The sequence below is a fragment of the Protopterus annectens genome, chromosome 2.part1, assembly GCF_019279795.1.
Source record: "Protopterus annectens isolate FY-2018-M chromosome 2.part1, PAN1.0, whole genome shotgun sequence".
Lineage (NCBI taxonomy): Eukaryota > Metazoa > Chordata > Ceratodontiformes > Protopteridae > Protopterus > Protopterus annectens.
This window is the reverse complement of record NC_056729.1, coordinates 319,381,835-319,409,522: the sequence shown is the minus strand read 5'-3', so window position 1 is coordinate 319,409,522 and position 27,688 is coordinate 319,381,835. Positions and strand designations below refer to the sequence as shown.

At 40.8% G+C, this 27,688-nt stretch overlaps 1 protein-coding gene across 1 annotated transcript in view; it reads left to right on the top strand.

Moving 5' to 3' along the window:
• The window catches only part of STIM2 (stromal interaction molecule 2), a 1,889,444-nt gene that overhangs the window by 1,782,745 nt on the left and 79,011 nt on the right, over positions 1 to 27,688 (top strand). The window contains exon 10 of the mRNA XM_044062150.1: positions 24,182 to 24,420. Coding sequence (XP_043918085.1) covers positions 24,182 to 24,420 — 239 coding nt within the window. The remainder of the gene's footprint in view (positions 1 to 24,181; positions 24,421 to 27,688) is intronic.

Sequence of the window (27,688 nt, the reverse complement as noted above, 5' to 3'; positions counted from 1 at the left end):
GTCTTTGAATCAGGTATCAGTTATTTTGTCATAGTTTTTTTAGGAGCAACTTGCAACTTTCATATTGGACAGGACTCCATGTCCTTGGCCTCCCTCCACATTTCCTTTTAGAGGTACTTTTCTTTTGAAGACCCCCATTTAAAGATCTGGTGCCCCTGTGGGATACTTTCTTGATGTTGGAGAAGATGACCATTTCCTCATTGTTGAAATCTGTTTCCTGGTGAATCTTATTTGTGGTGAATTTCTGAATTAAATCCCTGTCTGTTAAACCTCTTTGCTTGATTTTCTGTCTTCACTTTCCCTATGAATCATTCTTTCTGTCAAATGGAAATTGCTAGCAATTCTAACGTGAAATATTTGGTCCATTTGCCACTTATTTTACCCTACTTATTCTCAAGGACATTATTTCCTTCAATATAAGGTTTACATAGACAGCTCATATTTCATTTGTAAAGGGTCAGAAAAGCAAGAACATTTTGAAATGGTGCCTCTCTTGGCATTTCAGTTGCATTGCCTTTTGTAACAGTAAGTGTGACAAATCCTTTCAGGTAGCTCCTAAAGCACATTCTGCCAGAGGTATGTGTGCATTTAGAGCATTCTTTTAATACCCCCTTGGATGGTATCTGATCCATCATTGCATGATATTCTGTAAACACCTTTGCAAAGCAGTAAAGCTGGACATCATTGTGACACAAAGGAAATACTGCCATCCCAGCTAGCTGGAATTTTGTAAGTAATTGTATGTCATTTGGGAATATTAGTATAATTTATATAGAAATGTAACAAAAGGAGATACTGCCAGCCCAGCTATCTAGAATTTTGTAAATAGTTATATATCATTTGTGAATACCAGCAAGATGCAGTTGCTTGTGTTACCAAATGTATTAGAACTATATGTTATGTGTATATTAAACTATTGGTACAGAAGTGTTTGTTGAACAGGGTTGTACAGTACTGAGCTTCAAGGATGTGTCCACAGTGTATCTATTGGAAAAGAACAGAAATTTATATAATCTATATACCTGTGCAAATGTATGTTTTAATAGAAGAAATATGCAAAACTTCAAGAAAATAAGTTGAAATTAAATTGTTTTATGGTTGTGTTATAAAATTTAGTTTTAATGCAGCAATGAGACAGGATGCCTAGAATTAGGGTACCTTCTGCATTGTTTTGTAAGTATTTTATTATTTTATGTCTTCTAGCAGCTGCAGACATCTGAAGGCTATGTATTTTTCACAAAGAGTTGTCAAATGCTACAATGGGAGGTTTAGCTTGGGAACTTAAGTCAGGTGACAAAAAGTGATGTCATGTAAGCTAACCTAACAGTAAAATTTAATATTAATTTAAGAACTTTCTCTGAGAGAGACTGTGCATTTTGTCTTGGACCTAGCAAAAACATCCACTCATCACCACCTTCTGCACTTCCCTTGCTGTAAGTAAGTTTCTAGGGCTTAGTGACTCTTAGATATAGTTAGGATTATAGTAAAGATTAGTTTAGATGTTTTCTGTATTTATTTGAGACTGTCCTGCAATGTTGTTTTAAATACTTCCTGTGATTTTGAACTTTGAAGTAAATTGTTGTATTTATTGAGTATTGTCTTGTTCTTTTATTATTTATTATTAAATATATTTAAACCTATCTTTGTGGCTGACATTTGTGAGGCATATTTAAGCTCTTAGCGTACTTGCATATCTATTTGGTGACACTGTACAGGCCACTCCAAGCCTTGCTTGGTCAGACTACCATTTGGATTAATAGTAACATTACATAGTAGGATTGGACACCCTTTGTAAGGACCTTATAGTAGCTGATAAGTAGGGGTTCTGGTAGCAGTGATAACTACCTTATAGTCTGGGCAGATAGGGGCATAGCTAGTAAACCTGTGTCAGCCTTCCCCAGGTGTGTGTGTATGTAAAACAAATCTGAAAGTGTGTGAGTGTCAGCTACTTGGGCAGGGACATGAAACACTGGTTGGACATAGAGAGTGCTGGAGGACTTGGCTTAGAACCCTGGCTAAGGACTCAACTCTATAGCTGTGCGAGTGGGGAGTCTTGTTGGGGATCTGGAGAAAGAGGGAGAAACCAGCCCCAGACTGACTGTGATATCTGTGTGCTCTTAAGGGAAATTGCACTTTACTGTGTGTGCACTTGTCATCCTTCCAGTCTGTACGTTCCCCACTGTTGCCAGTGGTGAGGATTGAGGCTTCTTGATTACTGGGCCAGTGCTGGGGCATCACAATTATTTCCAGGTGTAAGTCTTCATCTGAGACCACAATAATCAAAGCAGTGTTCTTATGGTGCATTCACCCGAGGATAAAATGCTAGGGGCCCTGCCTTGTGAAGTACCGCAGTTGGACCTCTTCAGTATGAGACACAGACTTTATGGGTCTTTGCCTTAATGCTAGATCTTTGAGAGTCTGTTTGCAGTAACCAACTCTCCCACCAGCTCTCTGCCTGTGCAAGATGATGTCTGATTGAGTATTCCTTTTCATGGAGAGCATTCACCTTTTTGGAGAACTGGAGAGATGCAGCAGGAAGTGGTACACTGAGTGACAGAACAGAGTTACGCACTCAGAGCAGTACTGACACCAAGCACACAGACCTCTTCTCACAGACATAGCACTGTTTGTAAGTACCCACAGTTTTCATATCTGACATTAAAAAGCTTTGGATGTGAAAACGTTGAGGACTATTGTCAGTCTTAGGATTGTTTGACACATAAAACTTTCCCTCATTGCATACTCTACCCCTTACCCCCATACTGCACTGCTGTTCTAAAACTGTTGCATTATTTTTGCAGCAAAACAGTTAGATCACCCACAATAGCTATAAACTGCCTTTTGATATTTTAATAGAAAATGCCACTTGAGATTTTATTTATGTTCAATTTGATATCTGTCTGTCTCTTCTCCCACCCTTGAGAGCATTTAATTTATCAGCCAGTAAATTAATCTTTTTTGTTTTAGGTTTTTGTCAAACATATTTTAGACTTTACATCTTCATTGCATTTGCAGCTTCAATAACTAAGTGGACCTTTGGTAAAAACCTTGAGTGTCTTCACTGTATAGCTTCCCTCATCATTAAAATATGTGTTGTCTTCAAACATTTAACAACACTTGTAGGAGATGCTATAGTAGAGGTCCTTGAGAATTTTCTCATGGTTTAGAGGCTCCAGGAGTTGAAAATGGAGCCTCGTTTTCTTAGTCCTCCATTTTTTCTGTTAGGTCATCGGCATTAACCGCCTTTCCACATCTTTACATGGGGATGGGGCATCACTTTACCTAGAACAAATGTTTACACCACTGAATGTCGAGCCTTGACACAGAAGATATCCTTCTAAAACGTGGTCCAGCCATTAGTGACTGAAAGGAGAGAAGACCCCAAAAAGATGCAAGGACTCAAACACAGATGAAGTGTAGATCTTCATAATTTGTGGAGTAAATGGAGAAGTAGACAGATTTCCAATTCATAGCCTCATTCACAGTCCCAGGCCCAGGCAATTATTCTGCCCCCCCCTCCCTCCCTTAGAGACCTGAGCCTGATTCTCCACATTCCTGGCATTCCTTTTTCTGAGAGTAGCACTGATATCTACTTTAATTTTCAAGTCTTTGCCTTGTGTCAGGGATATTCCTGTCTCTGTTTTGGGGATTGATAATGATTACCTAGCAGTTGCCATTATACATGTAGCCTTGCCAGTGATTCACAAGTGTCAGTCCCCAAATGATTCAAGACAATTGCCAGTACCCCCAGCATTTCCCTCCACAGATGCTTGCTCACCTGATTCTGGTCTGTATGACTTTGGTGGCACCAGCAGCCACTTCCTCTGTATTGCTGCCACTGTACTCAATCCTTTTAACATATTCCCAGTCAGCATATTTTCTGTGTTTCTTTTTTTCCCAAAAAGCATAACATTTCTGTCTTTCCATTGGATTTGAATTTTAGTGTCTAGAAAATGTTATGTGCTTGTGAGTCATTTGAAACTGTGAAGATGGCAGTATGATCCTTTGAACAGCAAAACGTGGAGGAGGTTCTGTGTCCAAGTTTGTAGAACCCAGATTATTCTCTTTACTCCAAGGTGCAAGTGATCTTAGAGTTAAGTAGTTGGGGGTGTGAGGTTGCACCATTATGCCAAAGCTTAGTTTAAAATTTTTCTGTATGGCTTATCATTCATACTTAACTCTTCATAAATGTGGAAGTCACAAGTATGGGTTCTGCACTTCTGAAAAGGAGACGTAAAACAAGAAAAAGGGAAGAGTGCAGTTTTTAAAGTTATTCACAGTGTTTCTAAATGGTTGGCAGAACTTGCAGCTGCAACTGGAGCACAGAATACTGGGTTTGCAGTTTGTATTACCTGTCTCATATGATTGCATAGCTCTTAAAAGGCAGGCAGAATGACTTATGTGTACCTAGAAAACCTTTAAAGCCTTAAAGCTGGTCCAGAGGTCTTGTGAAGGAAACAGCAGAAAAAAACATTAGCAATCTGTCTTCTGAAAAGTTTTCAAGATAATTATTCATTCTGTGATCATAGGATCATAAGAAGTTACTAGGCTATTGGCCCTGAGGCCATAAGCCTAGCTAAAACTTTAGCTCATGTTTAGACAAGTCAGCACCCAATGCCCGTGTCCAGCAGGGCCACAGGTAGAATCCCAGTATTTTCTGTTTCCCATCCAGTTATTCGGGTTGTGCTTAAAAAGGGATAATGAGGTACTCTGCTTGACTTGGAGAGGGAGTCTATTACACAAATGGTGGAGTCTCTGGGACACAAATCTGTCCCGTCAACAAGTCCAGTTGATGTCACAGACCAGGTTGAGGTCACACATGCAGGTTACTCGAGTGGAATTTGACTTGCAGATATGCAGCAGTCCCATCAAGGCAGGGTCTAAGATTGCTCTGTATGCCAGACAGAGGTCACCTCTGAGGAGTCTGTATGAAACTGAGTAGAGGGACAGGGCTTTAAGCCTATCTGCGTATGGTAGATGTTTGAGGCCCTGGATTCTCCTGGTGAGGAACTTCTGTGGTCTCTCCAGTTGCTGCATGTGCTTTGCAAGGCACATGCCAAAAGGGGTGTTGTACTCAATAATGGGCCTTATAAGGGAAGAATTCAGGGATGTTATGACCTCCTCGTTCCTGGATGAGATACCCTTAGTTATGAGGTGGGCCATGTAGAAAGCTTTCCATACAACAAAAGCAACACGGTGGTCAGAAGTCAGGTTGCCATCAACCTGGGTGCCCAAATCCCTCATGACTGACTGCATATGTAGGATGTTGTTATTAATGTGATAATTTGTGGGGAAATCACTCTCCCCAAAGGGATGATGATGCATTTTTGGTATTCAGCTTGAGGCCATGTGTCTGGCACCAGTCATTTGTTTGGGTGAGATCCTCTTGGAGGATGTCCACATCACTAGAGGAATTGATGACAGCGCCCATCTTGCAATCTGCAAACTTTGTCAGCCATAGCCCACTGGTTTTGGTGTGCACCTCAGAAAAAGTATATCCCAAATAACAGAGGCCCCAAGACCATTCTCTGGGGTACACCACTTGTTACGGGTCTACTGCTTGAGGTGGCTTCCCGTATTTTTGACTAGGTTGGTTCTATCAGTGAGCCAGTTTGCTACTCATCTGGTAACATTTGGATTGATGCCTAGTTGAGAGAGTCTATCTATTTTGCCCCAGTTTGGAATAGTGTCGAAGGCTTTGACCAGGTCAAGGTAGGCAGTATGCTCCATCTTCCCCTCATCCATGGCTTTGGTGACTGTCTCAAAGAAGTCAACCATATTTAACAGACATAACCTCCCCATGATGAAGCCAAACTGTGTGGGATTGAGTGTTTGGAGGTTTCCAATGTCCTTGTTAATGAGGTCCATGATAATCCATTCCATGGCCTTGCAGATCAGGCTAGTTAGGCTGATGGATCTGTAATTCCCTGGATCGATGGACGTTCCACCATTGTGCAAATGGATGACAGTGGCTGTCCTCCACTTTGCTGGGATGAAGCTGGTACTCGGGCTTTGGTTGAATAGGGTGCCTAATGGCGCTGCAAGTTCCTGCCTGAGTTTATGTAGCATGCAGCCTGGGATGTTTGGGATGTTATCAGGTCCCATAGAGGCTGTATTTTTTTGCCTTTGAGAGAGCAGTGATGACTTGTTCCCTAGATATAAGGGGAAGGGGTCAGGTACTGGGGGTGTTCTGATTTACTGCTGGGGGAGACAGAGGGGTGAAGTTTTAGATGAATCTGTCATACAGCAAATTGACTATATCAACGGCATTTGTGTATGTGGTGTCCTTGACCACTAGTTCTGAGCAGATTTGTGTGCTTCCTTTGAGCTTGCAGACATATGTGGAGAAGGCCTTCTGTTTGTCTCTAGTAGATGTGGTAAATTTGGACTCAAAGTTTGTTTTGGAGGATTTCACTAGTGCTCTTATGTGCTTGTTCAGGCTAAGGAGAGATTGCTTCCAATTGGGAACCTTCTCATTCTTATTCGTGGACAGCACTTTTTTCTTTTTGTTATCAAGTTTATTTATGGCAGATGTCCACCAGACAGGTTTACTCTTCCTTGGGAGGATGTTTTTGTCCTGTAGGGTATTCCTGATTCCATGTATGTATATAAATGCTTGTATAGTACTTTGGTGTAATTTTGGACATTGGTGCCCATTCCTACAGAGGGGGAGGAGGCTGTGAAGCTGTTAATACCATCCCTCATGAGGTGTAATCAACTTTGAAGAAGTTTTTTTTTGTTTGACCCAAGCTAGAGGGGGGTTGGGGGTGATGGTGACTTTGAAAGTAACTACTTTATGGTCGGATCTTATCAGGGAGGATGATACTGTAGAGATACTGCAGTGGTAACTCATGTTGGTTAATACCAAGTCCAAGATATTATCACCTCTTGTGGGGATATTGACTAGCTGTTCCAAGGTATTTGTATTGACAAAATCATGGAATCTCTGGGCATTTGTGTTCTGGCATGAGTAGTTCTTCCATTCTATGTTTGGGTAGTTAAAGTTGCCCAGGATCAGGGAAAAGGGTTGAATCTTGATAGATTCAAAGAGGTCCAGATAGGCGGAGTGGGCATCTTGAGTCAGATTAGGGGGCCGGTAGCTAGATATGATTTGTATAGGGGTCTTGTCAATGGTTAACTGCACCTGGAGTGTCTCCTGTGCGTCATACTGTTTGACCAACCTGGAGAGCTGTGTGTGTGTGTGTGTGTGTGTGTGTGTGTGTGTGTGTGTGTGTGTGTGTGTGTGTGTCTGTGTCTGTGTCTGTGTCTGTGTCTGTGTGTGTCTTTAATATATATTGAAACTCCACCTCCTTTGGCTTTACTGCCCACAATTTGGGGTCTGAATGTATGATAGGATGAGTGACCAGGTAAGGCTGGGGTGTTCTCCGCAGCTTTGAACCAGGTTTTTTTGACTGCACAGATATCAGCATCCTCCAGGGTTAAGAATGCTTGCAATAAGTGCAGTTTCATGTTTCGACTCCTAGCATTTAGCAGCATGACCTTTAATTTGCATTTTGTAGACATTTTTATGTTGATAGGTTTGACCTTATCACTTTTCCTAAAAAAAAAAAAAGCACTATGGGGGAGGCAAGAACCTTTGCCAGAAGCCTGAAACCCAGGTGAGAGAAAAGCAGGCCATCTCTGGCAAAGCATCGTGGTCTATCGATCATATCTTCCCAGGCTGTCAGATACTGGATCCCCCTGGAATGACACCAGAAGCTAAGCCAATTGTTAAAGCCAGTCATTTTCTGTTTGTATTGAGGCATCATTCTAGGTGATGGTAGAATGTTGCTTAAGGCTAGGGGCGTAACTGCCTGGGGCACATATTCAGTAAGCTCAGTCATGTCTCTCTTCATATAGTCCAGTGAGGTAAGTCTCAAGTCATTCATGCCAACATGGACTATGACAGAGTCATAACAGTACCTGTTATTGAGAGATATGAGTACGTATGTGATATGGTGGATTCTGGTACAGCATATCTTGTTTTTATTGAGAGTTATTTTATCATTCAGTCTTAATAGATGACTATCCAAAAAAATAATTTATGTAGTAAGAGTTATAATGAATACATCTTCATAATTATCAAAATATTTCTATGTACTGTGGGCATAAATGGTGCTGCAGTTTAGCAGTTGTTTAGTCAGTAGTCATGTAAGGCTATCCTTATTACTTGTAAACTACACAACAGAGTCAGAGCATTAGTAAAATATTAAGTCCTGATAAAGTGTAAAAATTCAATATAGCATTACAGATTAGGGAGCCCCAGAGTAAATAAATAGATCTGAAGTAGTTTACTTCATTTGATCTTCAACCTGTAGGTACCGGATCCGTATCGGATCCGAGCCAGCAGCTTCACTAGCATCTGCTCCGAGCTCCAAGCTCCTCCCCTTACCCATAATACACCACCACTACCTTCCAACCCCCAGATCTCATTTGCCGTGGCTAGCCTAAGCATCATGATTCTTGAGCTCCAAGTTGGGAGTAGGGTTTCTATCTTTGAGTAGTGTTTTGTGTGTGTATGTGTACTTGCTAGTGTAGGTTTCCTGTCTTCCTCCCCTTGCTGGTGTGTCAAGTTTAAGGCCTTTTTCTTAGTTTTTAGGTAGTTAGGTAGTTCATAGTTTGTCTTTCCCTCCCCCCTCAGCCTTCTGTGTGCTTGTCTGTGTGTGTGGTGAGTAGCGTGTGCTGTTTAAAACTTGTTTAAAGTTTGTTCTTGTTGTGGGACATGGCAGATCTCCCCAAACAAGTTTTTAAGAGATGCACTGAGTGTGGCCACAAATTGTCACCTGCTGATGGCCACACTCTTTGCGTGCTGTGTTTGGGTGCAGCCTGTTTAGCCACAGATTGTTCTATTTGCATGGGTTTTAACCCATGCACCCTTAAAGATCTGCGGGCCAAATTAGTTATGAAGGGCCTGCTCCCTTCTACGGAGGCGGCTGCCTCCTCTTCTGCTTCGGTCACAGCTGTTGCTGTGGCCGCCTCTCCTTCTAATCTTGTCCTGCCTTCTCCTCCCTCCCAGGCTGGGACTCATCTTCCTACCTCTAAGCCTGTGGAAGTGGAGCATAGAAAAGGCAGGGAGAAGGAGAGAGAGAGCACAGACCAGAAAAGAGAAAGAGGTCCCAGGACATTTCAACTCCATCAGGACCTTCTTCTAAAAGTCAGCCTAGGCACTGTGACTCCCCTTGGCTCCAATCCCCTAGATTTTCTCCAGAGCCAGAGGCTAGAGCCTCGGTTACTCAACCTGCCAGGTTGGAGTCTGTGGCTTTGTCACGGTCCACCCGCAGCCTCTCTGAAGTCGACATCGATAAAATGATGAGGAGATTTATACTGTCACAAATTCAGATGGGAGTCTTGCCAGCCCCCTCTCCCTCTGGAGGAGAGAGCTCGCTTCCCTTCTTTACACCTATATCTCCTTCTCCAATCCAACACCTGGTTTCCGAGTACATGGATCCAAGGATGCCCCTAGTCAGGGGATCGGCACCGACGGTACCTGTTTCCTCGACGCCGGCAGCTGCCTGGAGCATGTCGGATCAGACTAGTTCAGATCCGAGTGGCTGTCGGAGCTGGAGCCTGGGTGTCAGATCTGAGGGGGCGGAGCTGTTTCCATTGGCTCCGATGTTGTCTGGTCAAGGTCCCCCCCTTGGAGCACCGTCTACTTCGGGCCCGGCTCCGATTCTCATGTCGGATCTGGGTAGAGCGGTTCCCTTAATGATGTCCCAGGAAGCTCGCTCTCCCTCGGCATTCAACGTTGTGGAAAGGGTTCTCTCCAATGAGTCGAGGCCCCTGACTATATCTTCAGACTCAGCCCCGACTCCTGCTTTGTGTGTGTAGCCCATCATTTTATGACAGGGACAGCCCATGCTCGAGGACCCCCAGGCGGTTCCCCCTGAGGAGCAAGTGGTTTGTGAGTTCCCTCCGGAAAGCCCCACCGGAGAGGTTCCTCGCAAGCATACGTGCAAGAGGAGGCACTTGGACTCCTCCCCGGAGTCCCTCACTGAGGACACGGATTTGGATGATGGAGAAGGTTCCCCAGATCACCTCCTGAGGATGTCTCCTTCGGAGGCATCATGGAAATCTTCCACCAGTGTGAAGGTTGGTCCACCCCAAAACCTTCCTTGGACGACTTTGTGTTTCTGGAGGCTTTCAGCACGGGCCCATCTACTTCCTGGGTGTCCCCATCCTCAGATCCTTTGGTGGACTTGGTCACCTCTCGGGCTTGGATGGAGCTGGACACTGTGGAAATAATCCCTAAATGCCCCGGACAAAATATTGAGCCCCCCTACAGACAGACCGGCTTGGAATAAAGTATCCCCTGTAGACGTTATGGTGGTAGCAGCCACCACCAAAAAGGAACTAACCCAGGAGAGTTCCTCAGTCCATCCCCCTAACCATGAATCTAGGATGATGGACCGCCTAGGGAAGTGGGTTTATGCGTCAGCGACCTTTTCTATCAGGGAGCTGAACTACCTGGCCCACATTACTAGACTACAGAGTGACCTGGTTAAGGAACTGGCTGAGTCTCCCCCAAAGTCCATGTCGCAGGAGGACAGGGCCACGTTCTCCATGAGGATGGCTACCTTGACAGTGGTTTCAAACACATCCATGCGACTCCTCTGACATGTGACTGAAGGAGCGGCTAGAGCGGCTGGGTCCGACGTGTCCATGAGGCGTAATGCCTGGCTCAGATTATGTCAGTTCACGGAACCGTTCAAGGCGTCTTTTGCGAACGGCCCTTAGACGGTTCTTCCCTCTTTGGTAAGACCGTCTGAGACACATTGGTCCAGGGTGAGAAAGACGGGAAGACACTGTCTGCTGTCGGAATCTGCTTCTCGAACCCTCAAAGATCCTTTCCTGAAATCAGCAAGGGCAAAAGAAGATGTGGTTCTGGAAGTCTCAGTATTCCTGAACACTCAGGGCTCTTCTTCCCCTAGAGGCAGATGGACAGGATAGACGCCGGCCTAGAGGCAGAGGGGGTCTGAGGAATTTTGGGTCTCGAGAACCATTCTTGAACAGGCCTGTGCAGCAGTCCTGAGGGGTTGCCCGACTGCTCTGCTCTGGAGTCAGTCAAGGGTCACCTGTCATTGCACCTGGCGGCATGGGAGTCCGTGTCATCAGACCATTGGGTGCTTCATATAATTTCCAGATGCTATTTAATCCCATTTATGTTTCCTCCTACACCTTACAAACACCTTCTGGACATACTACCCACGTAAAGGGAGGCAGCAGCGTTAGAAGTTTCCAAGCGGCTAGAGAAATGAGCCATCAAACCCGTCCCCCCATATCAGTCCAGATCGGGCATCTACTCCAGGTTCTTTTTGGTGCCAAAAAAGACGGGGGACTTGAGGCCCATTCTGGACCTATCTACTCTGAACCTGTCAGTTACCAAAGAGAAGTTCCGGATGGTCACTTTACAGTCCATCATGCCGTACCTGCAAGAGAGCGACTGGATGTGCTTGTTCGACCTTCAGGATGCTTACTATCACATAAAGATGCACTGAAGCTCCAGGAGATTCCTCCACTTCCGGCTAGGAGCCAGTCATTTTCAGTTCTGAGCCCTACCCTTTGGTCTCACCACAGCCCCCAGGGTGTTCACCAAAGTGATGGCAGTAGTAGCGGCTCACCTGAGGCTTCAGGGGATTCAGGTCTACCCTTACCTGGACGATTGGCTCCTTACTGCTCCCACCAAGCATCTACTTTGTCGGACCAGTTTGCATATAAATGTTCTGGAGATGAGGGCTGTCCTTTTAGCGTTGCAGGCCCTTATGTCTTTCTATCTCTGGGAACCATTGCAATCCAGTCAGACAACATGTCAGTGGTCTGGTATATCAGCAAACAGGGAGGGACCAGATCTTACCCCCTTTGTCGCAAAGCCATGAGAGTTTGGGAATGGGCGATCTCCACCGGACGTTTTCTGATATCAATGTGTATTCCGGGATGGTCCAACATTCTAGCGGACAAACTAAGCTGGACTATTCTGATGCCTTATGAGTGGTCTCTGAATCCTTCAGTAGTGGAGCAGATCTTTCTAGAGTGGAGTCGGCCTTGCTGCGATCTCTTCGCATCTCCTTCCAACGCGAAGTGCAGCAAGTTCTTTGCTTTGAACCCCCCACCGGGGGAGTCCCCCAGAGATGCTCTAGTCCATGCTTGGCCTCCCGGTCTTCTTTATGCTTATCCTCCTATACCCCTTATTCCAATGTTTCTACAGAAAGCTTGTTGACTAGGGAGCAAAGTGATCCTCATTGCCCCGTTTTGGCCTCGCCAGGTATGGTTTCCCTTCCTTTGGTTTCATCTTCTAGCTCCGCCTTGGAACTTGGATCCCATTCAGGATCTCATTTTGCACCCCTTGAGGGTCCCTCATCCAAATCTGGACAGTCTGAGGCTGACAGCTTGGCTGCTCCAGTTCCCTTAATTGCTAGGACTCCTGGATTGTCTTCTTCGGTCAAATCTATTCTGGTGGCAGCTCATAAGTCGCCCACCAGGAAGATTTATTGTAGCAAATGGAAGCGTTTTTCCTTTTGTGGTTCTCAAAGGAGTTTAGATCCATTCACGGCTCCCGTTCCTCATTTCATACTTTTATTTCTGGGTCTACTTCACATTGTCGTAAGCTGACAATATAGAAAGTGAAGAACATCATGCAAGTAAATGGAAATCTCTGTAAGGGGAGATTTCCGTTTACCTCAGTGTAGTGCAGTCTCGGAGTTGGTATATTTAAGTAGGGGGGGTGTGGGGGTGCAGGGGGGCTTGTCCCCTGCCTATGCCATTTAGTTTTTTTTTTTAATTTATTTATTTTTTTTACGTTATTTGATGTTTTACTTAATCGATCAATAAAGTTCGACCTTTATTGATTCGATTAAGTAAACTTTCGATAACATGATATAGATGCTTATTTCTCGCTATAAATTGGATTTGATTTCTCGAAGGAGAGCATCCTTTGGTTCCATGATGTTCCAGAATATCCTTCCATGAGGGCCACCCAGGTATTTTAGTAACTGGGGACTCTGTCCCACAGGTTGAAGATCAAATGAAGTAAACTACTTCAGATAAAGAAGTTATGTACTCACTTTAACGTTCCATCTGAGTAGTTCTACTTCATTTGTCTTCAACCGTCCCTCTCTCCTTCCCCTGACCTTACCATATGGACAGCGTTATAGCTGGTTTTAGGTGTGTAAGGTGTTTTTGAGGTCGGGTTGCTCAGTGTAAGGTGGAGCAAACTCGATCTGGAGGTTGGAAGGTAGTGGTGGTGTATTATGGGTAAGGGGAGGAGCTTGGAGCAGATGCTAGTGAAGTTGCTGACTTGGATCCGGTACCCTCAGGTTGAAGACAAATGAAGTAGAACTACTCACATGGAACTTTATAGTGGGTACATAACTTCTTTTTTTTTATTATGAAAGATGTTTAAAGTTCCACCTTTCTGTGGGTATTTCATGTTTTGCATAATTCTTTATGTAGTAGACGTCATGAGCAAATATGAGGAAATGTTCTTCATATTCATCACTGTTGCAGTAGCCTAAGCTACAGAGATTGTATTCTGCATAGAATATAACAGCCACCAGCTTCCAAACCTTTAGGGCAACTTCCACGAGCCCAAACTATTAGTTAGCTCATGCTGAGCTGACTAAAAAGACAGGTTTGGGTGCCAAGCCTTTCAGAGCTTTCCAGCCACTGAAGAGAGCATTTCTGTCCTGCTTCTGAGGAACGACGGTTGGCTTGTGTTTTCCTTTGCTGGACAGATAATTTCCCTTTGTGGAAAAAACTTCCATACATAATTTTTAATGTTTTAATTTACTTTCCTGTGTGGGAAAGTATGTGTTAAGCCAGGAATGTGTGTTTTTATTGATTGTCATGCAGCTTTGCTACACTTTTAATTGGGAGCATACTTTTATGTGTAAAAGTTATTTTAAACATTCTAATGCATTTTTTTCTGTTGAGAAACTGTTTAAATTACTTGTTGGGGTTAATGAAGTCTGTTTTTACTGTGTTTTTATTGGGAAAAGTAACTTTGTGCTACTTTTGAATTTTTACTGGCTTGTGCTGCTTAGTTCCCCTGGGAAAAAGGCACCACTTTCAGCTTGATCACGGAACAAACTACTTGTCCTATGGTCGGCCTTCTGCCATCCAGAAAAGGAAAAAGTTAACTAAACAGCCTTTGCTACATCACAGCAGTCTAGCAGTTTGCCTCAGACACAGGGGAATGAGACTGCTGAGGCTAAAGCTGGTTTCTCATACCACTTATATTTTTCCCCAGATCTCTGTGATGTTGCCTATACAGCCACTATTGACTGGTGATTGACCACATTCTCTCCGGCTGTTGGGGTCCCTCAGTGGGACAAGAGGCAGGGAATTTGCCCCTGCTTAACCAGAATGCTGTGTGCAATCCTGGGGAAGCTTCTGCTGCCATTAAAACACATGTTTGCCCTAACCTTCATGTCAAAATGAAACCGAAAACTAAACATGTTTCTTCTCCTACTCTAGTTTCACTAGACAGGAGTAGTTTATTAAGCCTGACACTGGTTCTTGTACAGGCTATTGACCTTTCTTATCAGGTGCTTTCTGGTAAAAGAAAAAGGGATTCCTCTTTCCCTGACGATTTAAGAAACTGAATCTGCTTAAAGTTTTCCCATGAAATTGCTGAGGGGTTGATCCAATTTTTAGTAATGAAATATTTAAGGAGAGCACAAACTGAGACAAGAACATTACGGCGAACACCTTTGATTTGAATAGGAACAATATTAAGGATCATAGATTGCCAAGAAAATGTAGTTTTCTTATACCCCATTTTTTCTAATTGAATTCTGAGGGAGCACCAGAGTTTATAGATGGTCTTACAACTCCAGAACATGTGTATTATATCAATATGAGGGAGAGTGTAGAAAGGACATGTTAATTTTTTATTACATCCAAATATTTGTAAAACAACTGGGGTGTAGTAAGAGTTAGCACGAATAACAAAAAGAAAAAGAATTATTTTAAAAAATATTGGGAAAATCTCTTTGATCTAATCCGGAATAAGTAAAATCCAGCAACATTTTGTCTTATACATTTGCATTCCAAGCTGGATTCTTTTTGTACTAGGTACGTTCCAAAATTATTTGATAATGTAGATATTACACTTTACTAATTGTCTTATGTCATTTTATTTGGAGAGGTCCTCTGACATCCATGATGTAAATATATTGTAAATATGGTGTAAATAGGTTTTTAGGACATGTATAGTTTACTTTAGGTGGTGTACCCCCAAAATAGTTAATAGTTTATAAACTAACATAAAAGGCACAGTAGCGATGCAGGCAGTAAACACAGCACTAACCAAAATGCAGGAAACCAAGCTGAAAAAACTGCTGCTTCATAAACTTTAAAATTCGGATTTATTGTGATACAAACAGGAGACGTGGTAAGCGCTTTCACCTGGATAGGCTTCTTCAGCATCGCTACTGTGCCTTTTATGTTAGTTTATGTGCTTGGACTGAGTTTGGCACAGGTAGCATTAGTCCTGTGGGGAGTGATATTTCTTGGACTAGTTAATAGTTTATACTTTATATAATAGTATGTTATCTGATTATAGTTATCCTCCTCTTGGGAGGCCTGATTTCTATTTGTATTATATTTTTCTGGGGCACCCTAGTGAATGTTTTACCCGTTCAGGAGTAAGGTACTTGTTAGAATAACTGCTTGTCTATAAATCAAAACTTGTTGATAACTGTTTGTATTCATTTAGAATGTACTTTACTTTCTTTTTCTTGGTTTGATGTACCTTACAAGTTCCTTATCTTATATTTATTTTCATTTCTTTTTTGTAAAAGTTTTAAAACTAATAAAAATATTTTTGAAAAAAAAAAAGAAACTGAATCTGGAGATGGGTGTGATGAGACAAATACAGGATTTTCTACTCAGATTTGTCAGAGGAGAGAATGTTATTTTGAATCTTCCTGTCAAGGATTCTCTTTTTTTGTGCTATTTCCAGAATGTGACAGTGTTTTCAGTGGGAGAACACTGAGGTTTCTCAGACCCTCGGAAAATACTATGAAATTGCCAGAACCTCCTCCCGTTTCCCCAGTGCCAGCATTGGAGGATGACATTTGTCACAGTCTGTGGTTTCCCTGACAGCCAGCCTGCCATACCTCTACAGTTATCTCAGACCAGACCCAGGAGCTATAGCTTTAGTCAGTCCAGCTGCTGCCTAGCAATTTGTTAATTCTAATCCTTCCCCTTGTGATAAGGATTTAAACAATTGATTACTTTGGGAAGAAAGCATATGCTCTTGCAACTTTAATTTTTTAAAATTGTAGTTGTCAGTCTTATAAGTTTATTCTGACTACTTGTGTAAGTATGAAGAATATTTTATCTGTGGTTCCTTCCTGTAGGAGAAATCTGCGTTGTGTAGTTTAGTTTCTTCTCTTTCTCACTGTTTAAAGTGTGTTTATGACTCTGTATGTACTACATACAGGGGAATTACCACTGGTATTGTTGCGGTGGTGCAGTGGTAGTGTTGTCGCCTCACAGCAAGAGGTTCTCCCGTTCGATTCTCGGCTGGAGCACCTTCTGTGTGGAGTCTGCATGTCTTCAAAAGACATGCGTGAATGGGCGTGCCTTCGTTGAAGGTTGGGTGTCGAGCTGGCACCTCGGCACCATAGAAATCTACTGCCAATCATTAGGGACTGGAGTTCTGCTGTGGCGACGCCTAACCTAAAGGTCGAAAGAAGAACATTGTTTTGAAGAGGTTTGCCTGGCTATATTTTCTGAACTTCCCAGAGGATGTAAAAAGTGAGATTTTAAATTCATGTTTGGATAGAGGTTTAGTTTTTAAACCTTCTGCTGCAGAGGTTATCAAAAATTTGTTGGGAGGTTTAAGCTGATAGAGGGAATATCTCAGGTTTTTCACCCCTTCCTTTTTAGATTTTTCAAGGGTTTTTCTGCTCCCTCATCCAATTTTGGCAAGAAACAAAACAGTTTCAGCAAAATGGCTGGTATGCAGACATTTAAAAAACAATGGCACTGAGCTTCCAAAAAGAAAGCAGGAACTCTCCAGAACAAAGGACAGTCAAAATAAGTTTGAACGACTATGTAAGGGTTGGTGTTTCCCACCCTGGCAGTCCCTTATCCTTCCAGAAAGTCTAAATCTCCATTTCTGTCTTTAACAACATATTGTTTCAGACATATGGGTTCTGAGACTTATTTAGCAGGGTTACAGATGGCAGTGGGAAGAAATCCCTCCTTTTCTGGGAATTATTCCTCATCCACCGGAACACACCCTTCTTTTCCTTCTTGCCCTACAGCACATGCTTTCGTAGGAGGTAATAGAAACAGTTCCTCCTTCTCAGTTGGGAAGAGGTTTTTATTCATGAATGTTTCTGGTGCCAAAGAACAAAAATGCTTGGAGATGAGGTCTGGACCTTTCTTTCCTAAACTAGTTTGTGATAGTGCCCAGGTTCAAAATGCTTTTACTTCACAACCTCTTACTCCTTCTTCCTCATTTCAGTTTTGTGGTAACCTTAGATGCTTACCACCGCATTCTTATCCATCCAGTCTTTAGAAGCTTTGTAAGATTTTCTATGTCTAGACCATATTATCAATTCTCTATCTTACTGTTTTAACTAAACACTGCTACACAAGTGTTCACAAAGTGTCTAGCTCCAGTTATAGCACATTGCAGGCAACAGGGTAGCCACATTTTTCCATATTTAGATGATCTGCTTATCTTTGTGGAGTCTTTTTCAAAGTGTCAGGAATCTGTCAGTTTGGTTAGAACAATCTATGCAGGCTGGGATCCAAGAAAACATTTAGAAGTCTTTTTTGACTCCATCACAGAGGAATGTGTTCCAGGGGTGTCTGCTAGACACCTCAGTAAAAAAATAGATTTTATTTCACAAGAAAAAAATATGTATGTTTAGGGGTTTTCCACTCAGACTTCTGTCACTGTGAGGGAATACTCAGGATTCTGGGTCTCTTGGCATCTCTGATTCTTTTGATACCTCTGGCTAGGCCCCACATGACAAAGAGACTGTGTTATCTGAAGTCTCTTTTGTCCCAACACTAACATCCATTATCTTTTCAGATTCCATATCTGGGATTTGAGAGAAGACAGATCGCTTGGGAAGACAATCGGATATCCCTGAGTCCAAGTCTCCCTTTCTCCCCTCCTTCTCCAAAGAAGTTAGTTACTGCAGACGCCTTGGACTTTGCTTGGGGAGCATTGTCAAGGGGGAAAAAAAGTGCAAGTTATCTGAGACAATAAAGACAGACTATAAAAGATATACTTGTCCTTATCAAAGCACTCAATTTTCTGAATCACCTTTGGTCCCATTTGTTACAGACAATACTACAATGATGTGGTACATAAACAAGCAAGTGGGAACCAGGTCTTAACCCCTGTGCAGACTAACCATGTTCGCATAGGATATAGCACCACAGCACAGTGTTACTCTACAGGCTTCCTACATTCCATTAGAGCAAAACTGTGTGGCAGACAAGCTGAACAGGACCAGGGCAGACCCTCATGAATGGAAACTAGGTCAGGAGGTCTTCTGAGAATTGATCCATGTGTGGGGAGTTCTCCTCTCTGAACATTTAGCTGGCAAAATTCTTCTCCGCGACTCCGTGCAAGAAGGTGTGAAAGAGAAATGCCTTTTCTTTCCTTTGGGCAGGAATGTTCCTGTATGTTTTCATCCCTTATCCAGGGAGCTTCTAAAGATTTAGAAAATCCTCCAAAATAATTGTGGTGACTTCTTTTTGGCCCAGGCAACAGTGATTTTTCCGTCTTTTAGAAATGGCCAGGGGCGATTACTACAAGCTTCCTCACAGACTGGAACTACTCATACAAGAACAGGGGTGTTTGGTACATCCCACCCCCAAACAACTTCAACTGACTGCCTAGGTGATACTGTCTTAATACCTTTTAGGCACCTGTTTACGGAGGACATGCAGTAGGTACTAACGGACACAATAAAGTCATCTGCTAAAAAATCATATATTAACAAATGGAAAAGGTTGTCTGTTTGGAGCCAACAACATAACCAGCACTCATTCCGTGCTAGTATTTTTCTGGTTTTAGAATATTTGTATGAGTTACTTTCCTGTAGCTTGCCTTATTCCTCTATCAATGTTCATTTGCAGACTACTTCAGTATATCTGCCCATGGATCATCCACCCTCTTTCAAGGAATTTCCATGTCAAAATGTTTTTGAAAGGGGTTTTGCATAAGGGACCGCCAAGAAAACTAGTGTCTCCTCCTTGGGATCTTAATTTTGTGTTATAGATGCTAACACTTCCTCCATTTGAACCATCATGCAAAACAGTTTTACTGCTTGCTTTGAAGTTGCCAGCTGTCATGGTCGGCCAGCCTTATCTCATTTTCTGCAGAGACTTGATGCCTAAAGTGGTATCCAGGTATACTTTAAGCCAAACTATCCATCTTCCTGTGTTCTTTCCTAAACCTCAAAATAAGGGAGAAATGATATTTATGTGCCTAAAGTGGTATCCAAGTGTACTTTAAACCAAACTGTACATCTCCTTGTGTTCTTTCCTGAACCCCAAAATGAGAGAGAAAGGATACTTCATACCTTAGATGTCTACAGACAATTCAGGTACTGTATTAGTAGACCAAAATCTTTCAGAACTGAACAGTTGTTCATTTCTTTTAAAGTTAAAAAGAAGGAATAACCTTTGTCAAAGCCAACTATTTCCAAATGGTTGTCTCGGGCTATTACTTTTTGCTATCCCCACCACAACTAAACTATTCCATGCAGTGTCAAGGCACATTCTCCCAGGGCCTTGTCTTCATCTATGGCTTTTTAGAAGGGGTTGGATTCTAGAAGTATTTTAGAAACAGCAACTTTGTCCTTTGTACTTACTTGTATAAAGCACTACAAGCTAGATTCCTTCTCTAGGTCTAGGTCAGGCTTTGCTAGGACCATTCTCCAAGGGCTCTTAGACCCTTCTCCTTCCACCTCCCAGTTATTCTAATTCCTAGTAATCTACCTGTATAGCTTAGGCTACTGCAGAAGTGATAAATGTGAAGAACATAGTACAGTTGTGTAAGTAAATTTACCATAACAAGTAATCACTGTTGCAGTAACCACTCCAGCTTCCATCCCCCTTGGGGTTGTGTGTATTTTTGTTTTTTGCCAGGGTGTGGACATGTATTTTTTCTTTTCCTAGTAATGTTATTTCTCTCAGTTGGCATGAAAGCTCTGAAGGGCTTGGCACTCAAACCTGTCTTTCAGTCAGCTCAGCTCGAGCTGTTTGTGCATGTGGAAGGTGCCTTGAAGCTTTGGAAGCTGGCCAGTTGTTATATCCTATGGAAGATATAATCCATATAGTTTAGCAGTAGTGATCATTCCAAATTCTACAGTTATACTTATGCTGTATACAACTGCACTTTCTAAAGATAAAATGGTGGCATCTAGTGGCTGATGGCTGGAAATGGAGTGGAAATAATTTTTCTACTATTCTTTTCATTAGTTTATGGATATTCATTGCATCTGTAATACATTGCTGTTGAAGTTATACTACTTGTAAGTATCTTAGATTCAATTTAAATGTGAATAACTGATTAAACAATGAATAATTAATTTTTGCTTATTTGATAATCACATTATAGATGTTATAGGTGTTAGTATACAAACTTCTTAGTTTTTGTTTAGCTGGCTGGTTAATTGCTCAAATGAGTAATTGATGTTATATGTACAGAGTTAGATACATTTTTTGAATTTCTCGGCTAAGGCATCAAAAGTCAAAAAAGAGACTGACTTTTTGTAGTTATTTTGTCCTTTCTTTAGTTTTACGTTTTACAGATAGATATTCAGACTGTACATGGCATTTTCCAGGCATTCAGACTGCAGAAGAAGTTGTAAATAGGGTTGCCACCTATCCATTTTTTCCTGGATTATCAGAAAATCAAACTGATTGTCCAGTGGTCTAAAAAACTCTGTTCATGCACCAGTATTGGCAGATGTACTATTTTTGTTTGTATATTAAAAAAAAAACATTGCAAATGAGGAAAAGGGGGCATTCACAGAATGGGAAGAAAGTGACTTTGGTCCAGTTTCGGCCACAATGAAAGGTGGTAACCCAAGCTGCGATTTTACTCAATGTGTTTACTTCACTCATAACCACACGCACACAGTGTAGTTGTGAGCGTCAGGTTTTGTGCCTCGTTTGTTTGTGTGAGTTCTGGCACAATAACAGATCATGATGTATTTTTGATATATTTATGAACTGGGTTATAAAAGTAGGCTCATAGGTGAGCGCTAGGCTAGCTGCTCTTGCAGGCCATTTTAAGCCTAGCAAATTCCCCCAATGTGAGAATCAAACCTTGTATCATGTGTTTGTCAGGAAAGTACCTTAACCATTATGCTAAACCCCATCATCTCATTTCCTTGTGGTATATGAAATGCTTGACTTTACAAGTCTCCCTAGTCTGGAACTTGTGTTAAAAAAATTAAATGTGGTCAAAGATTCTTGGTGCATTTGTAAGGAATCTTATTCTGTTCTAATTTGCTTTTAATTGAATATAACTGCACTTATTTGTTGATTTATTGTCTTACTGATAGGGTTGCCACCTTTTCAAATGTCCAAAGTGGGACATTTTTGATGCAAACATCAGATTGCGGAGGGCAAAACAAACCCACAGCCAGTACAAAGAACAGAACTTCACTTTTTTTGCTTAAATAATAGCTTATTCTTGTAGCATTTTAGTTGCTTATCCTGTTTCTTATAGCATTTAGGTGTTTCAGATACAGAATAACTGTTTTATGCAACTATTACATAACATGTAGGAAATATGTTTTCCTAAAATCTCAGGACATTTGCCATTTTTTCGATTTCTTTGCAGGACACAATTGCCCAAAGAGGGACTGTCCCTCGCAAAGTGGTATAGGTGGTAACCCTACTTACTGATTGATTGTGTTGCATTTTTAAGCTGAAATCTGCTAGAGACTACAGAAAATACCTACCCACTACAAAATGTTTATCAGTATATAGTAACATTTGCATAATTAGAATTGTATGCCACATGACATGGAATTTGGAAGTAACTGAGCAACTGCTCAGCCTACAGTAAATACAAAGACACATTCACTGTACTTAAAAAGCATAGTTCCACTGAAGTAGCTAAAATAAAAGTTGTTTTATAATCAGAAAGCCCACTTTACATAATGAGAGCATAATTGCAGCAAAAGGGAATGGTAACATAGAATTTTGCATATGATTTTTAAAGGTGCAAGAGATACAGACCATCCAGCACAGGAACAAGTACATAAGAATAAAAGTGGTTAGGGTACTGATTTTTTTTTCATTACAGATTTTTATGTTAGTGTGTCAAGATGGTGACAGACAACACAAAAGTGAATAGAACAAGCAGGGAAGAACACACTTTTACACACTAGGCAGGCTTGCCATAATGGCTTGGGAACTTAGGGCAGGACCTCTAATCCCTAGTAATATATGTCCCTTAAGCCACAGCTCCCAGCCTACATATGATCAGCCTCATCTAGCCTGTATGAGTACAAATTGAACAGGCAAGCTTTTCTCAAGCTGGTACAGATGTGGAGAATCCCAGAGGTGAACATACATGCTTCCCAGAAGAGTGTCAGTTCTCTAGATATTATTTTGAACAAAATTAGGGTTCTCCCTTTATCCAAGATTTCCTTGCTGATCCAGAAGCTCACTGGTTTATCCAAGGATTAGAAAAACAAAAGGTAAGCTGAAAGAGGCATTACTCTAGTATGCTTCATGGCAATGTAGATTCAGGCTCTTTCTTGACCAGGAGTAGAATGTCGCCTGTTTATAACAGGAGATCTTATTCAAAGATTTATTCTTGTAATTGGTTGCCACCTTGTTGTAGATCTTACAGAATGTAAATAAACCATATCCTGTTTAGGGGCTCATGTCAAAGGAGTAAAAGGTTTAGTAGATCATTTCCGTCAGGAGATACATGATTTATTGTTTTCTTTGTGTGCACTTTTGCTCAGGGAATGCAGTCTTCTGTCCCCCACAAATATGTCTTCCTCCTATTCCAGCAGCACTCTTGGCTTATGGCAGATTTCACCAGTTTAAGGCAAACTGGAAAACTAGATCAAAGAATTTGTGGTTAGAAGTGTTACTACAGGTAGGACACAAGATACAGGTACCCTGGGATTCATTAACACCTACATTAACTGTACACCATTCTGAGTGAACAGACAACACAAGCATGACTCTTACCTTCTTCCTGCTAATTTAGTTTTCCTACTGATTTTCTTGCAGCCTTAAATATCAAAGGGGATTCGTAAAGGTTACCACAAAGTGTAGACTACATGTACACTTAGTGTAATCTTTCTTAGCGATTAGAAAGCATGAAACATGTGGTAGTGATGCTCTTGAATACATACAGCGTGCACTTGGTATAGGTGTTAATGAATTAGTCCCATTTTGTTAGTGCTTTCTCAATATCTATTAGCCAAACGTGTACAGTACTCAATCCTTTGTCTTTTTTTAGAGAAAATGGCGGGGATATGTCCAATATTTGTCTATAGGAATGTTCTTTATAATGTTAATAGTACTATTTGAGTATTTTTTATTCAAAACTGTATTTTTATTAGCACTACCACTGAACTAATGAGGTGCCTGTTAGTTAAATGTCGGCTTAGAATGATGGATGACAGTCTTACATGGAATGCATTCCCACCACTTTCCTTGATAATGTATAAGATTTGGGAATGTGTAAGCATGGAGAAAAACAAGAATTCTGAAGTGGCACTATAGCTGGTACTCTAACTAGTGTTTAAGATTTTAATTTTAACTGGTGCACTGGCTTTATTTATTTTGTTGTGTGCAAACTGTTGTCATACCGAGGGTACTGCCATATGAAGACTGGTATATTCCATTTGTAAGTCCTGGCATCTTGTATGTAAGGTGCACCTTTTATGTTATTTCCTGTAATTAATTCAGCGTTGGGTAAATCACTTAAAATGATCTTTTGGAGATTTTTCTTACTGGAGGCTTTTAATACGAGTCTTAATTCTTTCTAAACACTTACATTTTTGATTTTACATTGTCGTATTGCCTCATTTTGCCTTTCTTGCAAGTCCCATAGGAGAATTATATGACTTAGTTAGTAACATTTGTGTATGTATATTTGTATTGTTATCTGTGAATAATGTGGATACTGTACACCACTTAGTAGTTTCTTTTTTATTTGTTCATGCAGAAAAGCACTTTCTGAAGTAACTTCTTGTTTACGTGAGCGTCTTCACCGCTGGCAACAAATAGAACGGATCTGTGGGTTTCAGATTGTTCACAATTCTGGACTGCCAAGCTTGACTTCCTCCCTGTATGCTGATCACAGCTGGGTAGTGATGCCTCGTGTTTCTGTTCCACCATATCCCATTGCTGGAGGTGTTGATGACCTAGATGAAGATACTCCACCAATCATTCCACAGTTTCAGCGTATGTAGCATTTGTTTTGTAGACCTTACAGAACCAGTGTTTTTCCTTCATTTATTTGATATTGCATACTAAACATCTAATATTTATTTATTTATTTTATTTTACATTTATTTATTTTACATGGTGTTTTCTGAAATCCCTTTGTCTTAGGACTGAAGTTCTAACACATTTACATAAACTGTTTGTGGAAGTTTGTATTTTGATTGTACGCATTAAGGAAAATGTGTATAAATAAGATAAATTGAACAGTCTGCAGTGTTTTATACAGTGGTTTTCCTTTTACTTGTAATTTTTTTAGTACTTCAGAAGAAAAGAACATTTTTTTCTCATAACTTAGGTGGATCCTTGAAACAGCTTTAGAATAACAGCTTTTCTAAACTGAAGATTTATAATTAAAAAACACCATTAATTGCGTAATTGTTTTCTGATTTTTATTTATTAAAACATGTAATTAGTAGTGTCAGTGGCTCAGCGGGTAGCACACACACCTTTGTTGCTGGAAGATCAGAAGGTTGTTGGTTCTATTTCAACACCACGTACTTGGAGTAATTTTCCTTTACTGACACTGCAGTACAGTATAAGGGAGGTGCTGCATTTCTGAATGTGCCAGTCTTCAGATAATCCTTTAAATCAAGGTCCCATATGCTTGAGTTGGTGGTAGTTTTGGTGGATGTAAAAGATCCTATGTCATTTTTCGAAAAAAAGAAAAAAGAAGTCCCTGGTGCCCTGGCCAAATTTCCCCCATTCAGTATGAATGCCACATTGGGTCTTCTCTGAACAAGGACACTGGCCTAGTGGCATTAACCTGGTCAACAACAAAATAATTAAAAATAAATAGTTTAGCATTTAAAAATTGCAAGTGGTATACAGAAAAACAATAAATAGATACATTATATTTTTCAAATTTTGAAGATTCTGCTGCTTGTGAGTTAAATAATGCTTAATGTTTGTAACCTTGAAATTTATTCATTGAAATATGCAAACACATAAAGTCAACAGATAACTGTTAGCACTTAGCACTATAAGCTTTTAAATTCCTGTCTAAAGATAATATTGCTCATTCTGTTTGTTGTATTTGTGAGCCATCTTGTGCTTCACATTGTTGGCCTCACTTAAAAATTGATCCTTGCATTTGTGAAGTGTTGATGACCACCCTTCAGCTCCTATCGTCGTCATGGCTCCTTAAACATTTGTCAGATCTGAGCCTTGTTCAGGAGTCTACGAGTCATTTGCAAACACCAACACCAAAGATATTTCACAACATATATAGCATTCTGGAACGGCTGCAACTTCCAGATGTGTGGCTGGCATTAGGATCACTACTGCTAGGAATTAACTTATTTCCGATGTTGTAGCCATTTCTGCATGCAGCGTACTTTTTTGTTAATAGTAACTGCAGTATTACCCAAAGAATCTGTTTTGTCTTCAAATGACCTTTCCGCTTCTTGAGAATATGCTGTACTCAGTATATCAACTGTGTGTAGCTCCTTGCTTGGTTTTATATCAGAGTGTGGTCTGGTTCTGCCTTATCTTTGTATATTTATTTAACGTTTGTTGACTGGGAAAGTAAACTGGTCCAAGAATCCTTTTCAGCCATGACAAGAGCCATGAGACAAAGATATTGTAATGCATCATACAGAAATAATACTGTATCAACTTTGAGTAGCAACTATTGAAATGCATCCAGTGTACTAAGACAGTTCAGCAACATTTTGACTTTTGAAATGCATACAGTGTACTAAGACAGGTCAGCAACATTTTGACTTTGATAACATACATACAGAAGTAAATAAACATTTATAGCGTTCATTAGCAATTACTGGCATACATGTAGGAAAAGATACAGTCAGGTTAATTTGTTCTACTCTTTACCATAAATGTATTTGTGAGATTCCTCACATCCATACACTGTTGCTAACTGTCCCTTTATCTGAGCATATCTCTTTTGTGCATCTGTAAATGCTCTTGATCCATAGGTAACTAGTCTGCTACCTTGAAAAGTCACATCTGCTTTGCCATTCAGACTGGCATCCACTTGCAGCACAGTTGGCTTATCCAAATTATAGTATTTTCACAGAGGTGCATCTATAACTAGATTCATCTGCCTTTAAAACTCTTCGCCTGTTCATATCACATTTTCCTCTACAGCTTTCTTAGAGGCATAGGTGTCTCAGACATGTTAGGTACAGATTTTGCAGGGTATTGTATCATTCCAAGAAATGTCTACAATGTGTACTCATCTTCTGGTTTTTACATTTACACAGCAGTTCTGACTTTCCTCTGACATTAGAATATGGTCTATGTATACGTGTTACTCTTATTTAACTTGAAGTATGTATGGCTTATCTTTTCATTAGTAGTATCTTTCTCTTATTATGCTCTTGATTACACTCATAGGTCATAGAGTATGTTTAGAACGCCTTCTGAGCCTTCATGTATCTGTGCAACAGTTCTTTGGAGTACTTGTAGTACTAATGAATTACCAGAAAAAAGTGAAAGGAATCTGTACCTTACTGATAAGAAATTCCAAAGTGTATGCATTTAATTTTTCTAGCCTTATCTGCCAGAAACCCTGATTTGCATATGTTATGTGGGGAACTTAACATTCACCATTCTAATGATCATTTCTTCAAATGTTAAGAGATGGGTAGGATTCTCTTTTAATCACTGTAGTCAGGAGCTGCAGATGAGTGCAAATACATGTGTTGTCTGTTAAAAAATGATCATACTGTTGATGCATTCTGTTGGATTTTTAATGACACCCTAACTTCCCACAGAGTTTAATTTAATTCCTGAGAGCTACTAGCATTTTTTCTGGAAGTATACATCAAGTTGTATATGTATATAGTATTTTCCTGACAAATTTCCTAAACGTATGTATAAGTAAGCATAGTCATGAACCATATTATTAATGTGGCTTTGTACAGTCTGAGAAGTTTCTGTAACTCTGTGATTTATTCCGTACACGACCTCTATTCAATTTCAAATTGTGAAATTGTTTTGCCATTTTTACCTTCTTATAAACCAAACAAAAATTGTAGTAAAAATTAGTTGCAATGATTTGAAGAAAAGATCTTGCTCTTATGTTGACATCAATAATGTTGACCCAGTGGCTCCACCTGGAGGTCAGAATGCATTAACGTGCACAAAGCTGTCTCTGTCCTTTCTCGTGTTTTAAAGGCATTTCCAGACAAGATATAACACTGTAAACCTGTGTCTACCTGAAATTCAACTGTTGACTTATCAGTTTTCATTATTCTATACCAGG